This window comes from Orycteropus afer, unplaced genomic scaffold, assembly GCF_000298275.1.
Source record: "Orycteropus afer afer isolate SDZICR_OR568_19922 unplaced genomic scaffold, OryAfe1.0 scaffold00035, whole genome shotgun sequence".
NCBI lineage: Eukaryota > Metazoa > Chordata > Mammalia > Tubulidentata > Orycteropodidae > Orycteropus > Orycteropus afer.
This window is the reverse complement of record NW_006921622.1, coordinates 10,988,656-10,999,745: the sequence shown is the minus strand read 5'-3', so window position 1 is coordinate 10,999,745 and position 11,090 is coordinate 10,988,656. Positions and strand designations below refer to the sequence as shown.

General features: G+C 34.0%; 1 protein-coding gene across 1 annotated transcript in view; it reads right to left on the bottom strand.

The window, feature by feature from the left end:
• Positions 1 to 11,090, bottom strand: part of SPAG6 (sperm associated antigen 6) — a 127,416-nt gene that overhangs the window by 63,277 nt on the left and 53,049 nt on the right. Inside the window, exons 5-8 of the mRNA XM_007936362.2 lie at positions 5,310 to 5,515; positions 4,303 to 4,476; positions 2,982 to 3,134; positions 114 to 305 (exon numbers count right to left, since the gene is read on the bottom strand). Of these exons, the coding sequence (XP_007934553.1) occupies positions 114 to 305; positions 2,982 to 3,134; positions 4,303 to 4,476; positions 5,310 to 5,515 (725 nt within the window). The remainder of the gene's footprint in view (positions 1 to 113; positions 306 to 2,981; positions 3,135 to 4,302; positions 4,477 to 5,309; positions 5,516 to 11,090) is intronic.

Genomic DNA, 11,090 nt, shown 5'->3' with positions numbered 1-11,090 from the left:
TATGTTGGCAAATATCATGAGTCATATGTATGTTTTCACCACAATAAAAGTAAAAAAAAAAAAAAAAAAAATCTAATAAATTTTCATAAAACATTTAAAAATGAAGCACTTACTTTCACTTGAAGATCCTCAGAACTTTCTGTTGACATGTACAAAGAAAGTAGAACTGGCAATGTATTTGTCACTGCAACAGCCCGTGCATGTTCAGGAGTGTGTCTCCCAATCTGTCCTAAGGCCCAAGCAGCAGCAGCCTTAATATGATCTTCTGGTTCTTCCGACAAGCAGACTGACAACTGGGGTACACCCTGTAGTGTTGATCAAAAGAGGAAGTGTTATGAATCTAGAGCAGGAGTAAAGAGTCTTTCTATGTCTCTCAAACATTAGAAGAAATCATTTTGGTCTTGATACTTTTTTCCTAAATGAGCACATCACAGGGCTGTCATTTTTCAAGTCAATAAAATGACTAGAACTAATTTACCTTAATTATCTGTAACAATCCAACTAAATGAAGAATATTTCTGCTAACTTTTACCTAGCTTTTTCTCTCATATAGAGAAGCATTTATTTAATCAAACAACAGATACCACAGACCAGGATATAGTAAAAATCAGGTCACACCATGACAAACTAAAAATAGTTAAGATTTAAAAACTTTCTATTTTCCTTGTTGAGAGAGTTAATTTCAATCCTTAAATTGTCTTTTGTTACCAAGAATAATAAATCTGAAAATAACTACTATAAATGTAAAATTAAGTGAATAATATGAGTTAGAATACTACTTAGATACATTTGAGATGAAATACATTCATTAACACTTTTCTTGAAACAGTAAATAAAAATTTCTATTAATTTTGGTCAACTTTTAAATTACTGTTTTGCCCATTTCACCATGTTTGAATGTCAAAGTAGCAATTACTATTTTTGTTACACAGATAGCACATGCTTCCATTTCATACTTTAGTCTTCAATCTTACCTAAATAATCAAAACAGAAAGCTAAAGGGCCTTAAATAAATCAGTTTATATTCCTAAGGAAGAGTGAACTAAATAAAATTATAATTCCAATTTCTATATAAGCATAATTTTCTGAGTAATATGACAAGACACTACAACAATTATCATCTTAAATTTAATACCATAAAAACGAATATCACATGGTCATGTTACCTTAGGAAAGGCCAAATCATAAGAAGAAGACTTTTCTCTCTACTTTTTAATTTGGTTATTAAGATCAATTTCCTGAAGAGACCTGCCATATTTTTTCCTGGCTTCTTTCCTACAACTAAAAATGTGTGTCTGCCAATACAAAAAGGTCAGGCCTGTCTTCAGAATAATGCAACTTTCCAGAAAGTCCATTCTTCAGGGTCTTTGAAATTAAAGAAGCAGGAAGAAAAGGAGACAGCACCCTCCCCTTAAGCCCTGACATACCAGTCTTTGTTGTTGTGAATAGTAATAAGAAGCATGAACATGCTTTGAAAATAATAAACATTATTTAAATGTAAAGTGTTATTATCAGTCCTTACAGTAATTACAAAAAGGAACGAATGATATAGTACTATGTGGTTTGCCTCTAATTGCTGCTGCCACTTGTTCAACAAACTGAAAAACAAATTAGGTGGGAGAGAGGCCAGCAGCAATCAGAGACCAAAGAAGAGAGCCTTTTGGTTAGTTTGAGGAAGGGATGAAAGAAGCAAAAGTAATTTCATCTTTTTTCATCATTTTTCCTATGTGTAAGCTTTCTCACTATCCACAAAAAAACAAGAATTAAAAATCCCTGTAACAGTGACAGTGACCCCCCAGGAAGCACTACTCCTGCTCTAGTCACCATGATACTACACTGCCGTCAAGTCGATTGCTACTCACAGCGACCCCTCCTTGGGTCTCTGAGGCAGTATCTCTATGGCAGTAGACTACCCACTCACTATGATAATCTTTGAACAACAAAAGGAAACAGAATAAAAAGGGAAGGAAGTAAAGAATTAACATGGAATAGATAGAAAATAAAAATCTGAGGTGCCTATTTATTCTGAGGATTACCAAGGATCAAAAAAATCCACATTTCTATTTAGCATACAGCAGCAGGTTTTCTATGCTGATAAGAAAGCCACACCCTAGGTGGTCACCACAGACACACTTTAAGCACACAACTTTTGAAATAGTCTTCTGGAGATCAATAATTATTCATTCAACAAATACTTTTTGAGCACCTACTATGTGCCAGGGCTACATTCTACGGTGGGTCAATACAAAGTTGTGTATTGAAATAAGGCAAAAATCCCTAGAGCAAGGAAACAAAAACACTGATAACTGACTCATGCTCTGAATTATCGACTTCTAAGAAAAGATACTGGTTCACAGATGACAGGAAAAGGAGAAATTTCTAAACCTGTAAGAATGGTGAAAATGACTATCAAGCATGACATTGATAATATGTGTTCATAACCAAAGTTTGCATTGTACGTTTATAAATATGTATAAACCAAACCCACTGCCATCAAGTTGATTCTGACTCATAGTGATCCCCATTGGGTTTCCAAGGCTATAAATCTTTATAGAAGTAGACTGCCTCATCTTCCTCTTGTGGAGCAGCTGGTGGGTTTGGACCACGAACCTTCTGGTTAACAGGTAAATGCCTTATCCACTATGCCACCACAGCTCCTTATATGTAGTCAAACCTTAAACATACAAATATACTCAACATTTAAGTATAGATAAGGCTAATATTCAAAATAGTATTTTGTTGACATTAAACACTATTGAATAAAACTTTAAACTTCCTATAAAGTGAACTTTACTTCAGGCATTGCTTTAGGAAACTTACTAATAAGCACTGAAAAAAAGGTGAAAAAATTTTCAGGTAAATCTTTCACTTCAAACAGTTATATTTTATATTCTGTAGGAGAAAATTAATTTAAATTAATTAGATTATCAATTAGAATATCTCACCACAATACTAAAAACAAAAAAGAAGTAAGAACAAACCTTGGAAATGATCACTGCCATTGCCAGGTTCTCAGAGTGAGCTGCTACATAACCAAGCATCATGATACCAGGCAGCCTTATATTTCCTTTACAGGACCCAATACAATCAATCACAGCAGCAACTCCTCCTGCATTAACTATCAGCTGTGAAAGCTAAGAAAAAAGGAGAAAAGGTAGTTAATAGTGACCATAAAGTGCGACATGACCCATGTATGTTATTTAGTCTTCACAAACTTTTTTATTTACAACTTAAAAATGCCTGGTAAAATTTGAAAGATCATCTAGTGAAATTACTGTATTCACTAAAAAAAATATAAGTATAATAATCTCATTATTTCACATACACAAATATACATATTGTGAGCTACTTTACTCTGTGGCTCAATTTCTCATGCAGCAATGGCACAACTTTTATCCCTATTATAATGGATGTCATAATTCCTCACCTAGAAACTAAGCCTAGGGCTAGTTCATAACTAGCTAACTACTGAAACCCCAAATCACAATGTGTGAATATGAAGCAGATTAATCATTGAATGCTGAAAAACAATGTCAGACTGGAAATATTCTCATCTAATTATTCTTCCTTTGCTATTAATGATTACTAGGCTGGTTGCACTCAAATCGTGAAAAATCACAACCAAGTAAAGATGTTAGGTGAAATAAAGAATGAAGACTTTAAAGTTTAATGAAAGGAAATCTGTTTAGTCAAAAGATACATAGAAAAAGATACTACTTCAGAATCAACACAGGCTTGCTTTGTCTATTCCTTTCACATCTAAAAACTCAAGAGCAGGAAACAACCGTGTAAGAGTAGCTATTAGGGTGGTTGCGCTAGGCTAGGGGACCTTTGTGGTCTCTCCCAATCTGGAGGTATAATATTGTTCTCACTACTCCCAGCTGACATAAAATGATAAGGATGGCAAAGGTCCACAGCATTCATACTCTGGAGATAGAAAGCTGGAAATGATTAAAAAGTGAGATTTCAGACTCAAACTCCATTGATCTAACCCAATAGTTCTCAACTGGGAGCAATTTTGCCCCCCAGGGAACATTCGGCAATGTATGGAGACATTTTTGATTGTCACAACTGGGGGGGGGTGCTACTGGCATCTAGTGAGTAGAGGCCAGTGATGCTGCTAAACACCCTACAATAGTCCCTACAAAATGTCTAAAATGTCAATAGTTCTGAGAATGAGAAACCCTGATCTAACCAGATAGTGTGGTATAATCTTTGGGCCCTGTAAACAAACTGATGATTTATTTTAAAACTACAATCAACTACAAATTATTGTATTATGACTTTTTTTTTTTTTTTTACCTCTGGTGTATGTTTTGCAACCTCTCTAATTAAAGTAGAAGCATTCTTCTTCACGTATTCATCTTTGTCCTTCAGACAGGTAAGTACAACTGGAAAAATCTCTGCTTCAACCACCATTTCTGCCAGATCCACAGAATGTTTTGCTATCTGACTGAGAGCTGAAAGGATTTGACGCTATTAAGCAAAAAACGAAACAAAATATTACATAGATGTAATTTAAACAGCTTTATACATAGCCAAATTCCTTTATGAAAAGAAAAAACAAGTACATATATAATGTAAGATTTCTGTCTTGAGACATTCATATTCAAGTCTCATACTAAAACACTAATTTTTTTTAATTCCCTAATTTTAAAAATTAAATATCTTAGTTCTCGATTGATTAAAATTCTATCTATTGCAGATGATCAGGAAATACTGCCTTTGAATGAATACTTCTTAATCGTACAATACTTAAATTGTTAATTTATGACACATGGTAATTCTGTACAAAAACTAATCAAGCAGAACACAGTTTTGACATGTGGCTGATATCAAAGAATTTTCCATTGCTTAGGTAATATTATTTTAAAACTATATAGAATACAACTACTAGAAAATAGTAGTTGTGATTAACTGAAAATCATATTTCAGAAAGATATAAAAAAGACTAATAGAGCAATTTTCATAAGAAACTTAAATATTATAGTTGTGGTACTAGAAAATCTTTAGATCCCTTCCAGCCCTATGGTTCTGTGATTATGTGAGTCCTTATTTTAGTTATTAATGTTAACACTGACGCTACTTCTAGTTTCCAACATTGTACATGTTTTCTAAATGTATCTCTATTATCTAATTCTTATAGCAATTATTTTCACATATTAAAAGGACAAATACATAATCTATTCATACCTGTGTTTAATGATTATTTACTACATTTAAATGTATAATATTAATCTGTACACATTTCATTTTCTTAGGTTACTATGTAGCCTGGAATGAATGTTTTTTAACCTTATTTTTAATACCTTCAATTTAGCATCAGGATTCAGGATCATCTGGGCTAAGTGAGCAATAGCTCCTGCATCCACTACTGTCTGTGCTAACTCTGGAGAATGCTTTGAAATATCACTGAGGGCCGACGCAGCAATCCTTTTCAAAGCAATTTCTGGCTCTTGGATACAGAGTACTAAAAGAGGAACCGCTCCTGCATCCACCACAGCTTGTGACAGTTCTGTGGGTCCAAGAAAAGTAATTAAGTGAGTATGGGTGACTGACCCTTGTGCAAGCCATTTTTCACCCTGACAGATACAGCAAAGAAAAAAGGGGAGGGTGTACTTCACTGTCTCAACATCTGCATTTCAAATCAGCCTTCCTGGTTTCATAAACCATGTGGACCAATCCTGAACTGAAAAGAATACAGGTCAATAGATGGACCTCCATTTACATGAACACATTTGAGGTAGATTAGGCTGAAATGGCTTGTTATTCTTTTTTTTAAGAGAGTAAGCAGATGTCAGCTGTTTAAGCTTTGACAATGCTGCCCTTCTCAATAGGCAAGCATTTTATGCATTTTATGCAAGGTTTACGCACAGAGAAAATTAAAGTACCAAAAATTTACCAACCACACTAATTACATAATATTTTGTTCTATTTACATAAGTAAACATTAACATGAAACTTGTGCCAATAATGACGATTTTTTATTTATTTTTATTTTATCCAAAACTTACACAAAACATTTTTGTAAATGTGCATTTTTACCATACATCTAAAAACACTTTGAAAAACAATATCTAAAACTGAAGAACATACTTCACTATCTACAAATGTTAATATTTATATAAATGAATAAATTTCAGAAATACAATAAATATCTTTTGAACATACAACATGTTGATTTACTTGTATATCCAAGAATAACAGCTTTAAAAATAACACACTTTAAATTACAGAGAATGGGAGACAGGCAGATCCATATAATATATATGTTAAAAATGTCTTGTGAGAAGCATAAAGCACCATATAGAGTTACTGATTCTATTCTCAATGTATTCATGGCTTCTCTTACTGAATCAGATATACTTATTTTTATACTGTCTTACTTTCAAATTACGTATTATTTACCCAGATTTGCAGTGCCTTAACAATTTATAAATATGCCTTAACAGCCAAACTAAGGTATCTATTCAGCATATCATTTAAAGTCTTTAATTTAAAAAAGTATATAAGGTGCTTAATTTTTCAAAAGAGTGGTAGTATCACACTTTGTAAAAGAAAATAATGTTAGAAAATACAGGTTAGTATTGAACATGTGTTTTCCTCACATTGTTATAATTATCTTAGAAGTCTCAATATTTCATTAAACCAGTATTAATACAAGATTATTATGTGTCACATTCACATCTACAAATTAACACCACACTGATTAGCAAATACCCACTTCAATTTTTAAAATGTGGTATGATATATGATAGGAAGGTAATATATAATCTCAAGAAATAGGAGCAAATAAAAAGAAAATGATTTTTTTTAAAAAAGAAAAGATGGCAGCAACAGACTGGAATATCAACCTAACAATATAACACATTCCCCAGAAGCAGTCTCTGGGATGCTATTACAATGGCCTGAAGACCATGAAGACAGCAGGTGAAACAGGTCATCACTCCCACCTTTAAGGAAAATAGAAAGAAAATATAAAGTGTGACATTATTTGTTATGTAGTTTCTAGATATAAGTCTATTTTCTGTTAATTATTAACACATTACTTAAGAATTCAATTCAATCTAAATTAAACATGTGCTGCATGGTCAAATATTTTATCACTGACCATATCAACTTTATATGTACATGTTTAAAGACACCTGGAATATATATAATGACCTGAACATTTTGTTTCAATAGAGTATAAGGATTAGTTCATCCACTTCTGACAGTAAAAAGAATGAAGCAAGCTACATCTGCTTAAAAGTACTATTAATAAAAGCTTGAGTCTTTTGAAGAAACATCTATTTTCTAGTTAATATTCCCATACATCTTATCTCTCTCTTGAACAAGGATTAGAGTGCTGTATCTTCCCTTCCCTGAATATTACATTAATAATAAAGTAAACTCTGCTGTTTTGACTTACTACCCAATCCCATCCTAAACTTTTTCTATGTGATGTTAGATGTAGGGGGGTGGCACTTACACTGTACAGATAATAAAGAACGATTTACTATGAAGGTAATGTCAATTCCAAAGACCTGGATTGGGTCTAACAATTTTGTATTTACAATTTAATATACTTTTTTAAAAAGATTACCTTCAAATTTATACGGTTCTATAAAACTAGGATCTGCTCTTGGTTGACATACATTGTCATTTAAAAATAATATTGTTCTACAGCTTTCATACATATATTAGGTACAGACTGTATATATGAGTAAAAATATGATAGGCCTAAATAATGCACAATATACTATATTACTAATGTTGGTGTTAAGTGCCATGTAATTGATTTTGACTCATCATGACCCCATGTGACAGAGCAAAACTGTCCCTTAGGGTTTTTTCAGGCTATAATCTCTACAGAAGTAGCCTTGATGGTGCAGTAGTTAAGCTCTAGGTCTGCAGTTTGAACTCACCAGCTGCTCTACAGGAGAAAGATAAGGCAGTCTGCTTCCATAAAGTTTACAGCCTTGGAAACCTTATGGGGCATTCTACTCTGTCCTATAGGGTGGCTTTGAGTCTGAATTGACTCAAGGGTAATAGGTAATCTTTATGGGAGCAGACTGTCAGCCAGTTCTTTCTCCCATAGAGCCACTAGGTAGACTTGAACCACCCAGCTTTTGGTTAATAGCCAGTGCTTAACCACTGTGCCACCAGGACCCCTTATATTACAGATAAACCAAACCAATACCAAACCTGTTGCTGTTGAGTCATTTTTGACTTATAGCAATGCTATAGGACAGAGTAGAACTGTCCCATAAGGTTTCCAAGGCTGTAATCTTTATAGAAGCAGCATGCCACATCTTTCTCCACTGAAGTGGCTAGTGGGTTCAAATCACAGACTTTTCAGTTAGACGCCAAGCTCTTAACCACTGCAACACCAGGGCTACCCCTATATTACTGATACTACAGGCAATTTCATCCTGTATCTATTACTACTCTTCCCGCACCCCATGGCATACTTGCGCCTTTTCCCTAATTGCTTCCTCTTGCATTTCTGTACCAATCACTGCTAGAGTCTACCCAATAGCCTTTGCCCTCCCACTCCAAACCTCAATATACTCCTTATTGGCCTTGCAGCCATCATAGAGACTGAAGATGTAAGATCCTCACTTCCCAAGCTAGCTAGGGTATGGCCTTGTGAACCATTCCTGGCCAGTAATATCTGAGTAGAAATCAGCTAGAAGCATCTGTGAAAGGTTTTCCTCTATAATAAACAGAGACACACAGAAGGAAATACCACCTCTTCTGCATGACATCTGGAACTCCTACATCCATCTTGCAACCATAAGGGAAGAAATCACCAAAATGCTAAGGATGGCTGAGTATAAAAATGAAAACCATCTGGGTTTTCCATGGCACTGTTCAGCTACACAACCAGGCTTGGAACTGCCCTGACTGAACTTTGTGTCATGTGGGGGGAAAAAAAAAACAACATTCCTTATTGTTTAAGATATTTGTTGACATTCTGTAACTTACAGCCAAAAACATCCTGATATAATTCTTCCCTCTCTCAGGTTTGGTTTATGTACATATTTATCTGTCTTCCTTTACTCAGTAAGTGATCATTAAGTGTGACTATGCTAGAACTTGGAGAGATCTTGAGGAAGCAAAATGAAGTAAAACAATGTTCTGTACTAAAAGACCCTGCTCAGAGTAAATGTATGAACAAATCGTTACAAACAGAAAGCAGAGCTAGGAGTCAAGTTTATAGAGTGTTCAGAGAAAATGATTACAGGGGTGTCGTTTTAGGAAGTGCATTCCACATTACTTCCTTCCTCCTTTTTCCTATACTTTTCTACTCTAAAAAGGAGTGTACATTAACAGATAAATTAATAAGGAAAATTTGGTATCTAGTAAAATGGAATATTATTCATCTACAAAGAAAAGTCCTAATACATGCTATGACATTAAAAAATTATGCAAAACAGTAAGTCAGACACAAAAGGACAAATATTGTATGAGCCCACTTATATGAAATATCTAATATACAATAGGTGAATGCATAGACTAAAACAGATTAGTGGTTACCAGGGGCTGGGAAGAGGGAGGAATAGGAAGCTATTGCTTAATGGTACTAAGTTTCTGTTTGGGGTGATGAAAAAGCTCCAGGACTGTATAATGGCAATAATTATACAACACTTTAAATGTAACTAATTTCACTGATCCTCAAAATTAATTTTTTAAAACTACATCTTCTATTATGCAGTAACATGAAACATAATCATATACCGTTAGAGACAAGCAAGATTAAAAAGTAGTTATAACTATGTTAAAAATGTAAAGAAAAAAGCTACACATTATACCAACATACTAACTGGAGTTAGACTGGGTTAGTGGTACTATTGCTAATATTATTCTCTTCTAGTTGCCAAATATTTTTCAATGTGATTATATATTTTTTAAAAGAAATGTAAACAAACAAATATAGCTACTTCTGAAGGTAACTATACTAACTTTACTATTATATAGAAAACACAAACACTAAATTTTTAGGTTATTCCTCGGCATAGCAGGCTTCTTATTTTTTTAAAGAATAGTGAGAATGCACATAACTTTTAAACAAAATATTAGGAAAAAGAATATAATTATTCTTAATTTAAATGTTACTAATATGTAGTAGAAACATTATCCGTTTATTTTTTCACATTTTCTCCACTGACTTAATTCAGGCTCTTAGTGTAGTGCCTAAGGCACCTGACTGCTAACCAGAGGCTGAGGGTTCAAACCGACCAGCCACTCCCTGGAAGGAAGGTTGGGCAATCTACTTCCATAGTAATATCATCTTGGAAACTCAAGGAGGGGTCACTATGAGTCAAGTCTGATTTGACGGCACATAACAACAACAAAAATTATATGTAATTATATGTAAGTTTCAGTATTATATCTTTTAAATGTTAAGGGTTATCATTCTTAACCATTTTTAGACTACAAATCGTCAAAGAGAATAAAATTAACCAAAAGCTCTATTTATAAATAATAATTAAAGCTGCTTATTGCATACATACACAGGAGCTCTGTTGGTGCAGTGGTTAAAGCATTCAGCTGCTAAACTAAAGGTCAGCAGTTAGAACCCACCAGCCACTCCACAGGAGAAAAAAGGTAGTCAGCTTCCATAAAGATTTACAGCTTTAGAAATCCTATGACACAGTTCTCCTCTGTCCTACCTGGTCACTATGAGTCAGAATTAACTAAATGGCAGTAGGTTTGGTTTTTTGGTTATTGCATACATGTAGAAAACTCAGAGTACAGATCTCAACTTTGATGGTGCGCTGTTTTCAGTAAAGGAATAACTAGTTCTGGTGTTGGTGCAGGGTTCCCAGGACAGCATTCATAACAGTTATGAACAATATTCATAACTGGAAGCAATAATGAACCCACCACCTGGTGGGCAGATGCTTCTCAGTCACAAAGGAAGATACTGCTGACACATAATAGACATGATCAATCAAAGGAAGTCACATTGTATGATCCTATTTATATAAAAAGTCCAGAAAAGTACAATGCACAGACTTGTAGTTTTTCACTATGACAATTTTGGTGTCAAAAGTGGGATCCAGGGCTATAGAAAAAATCAACAAGACCAGAAGTTGGTTTTT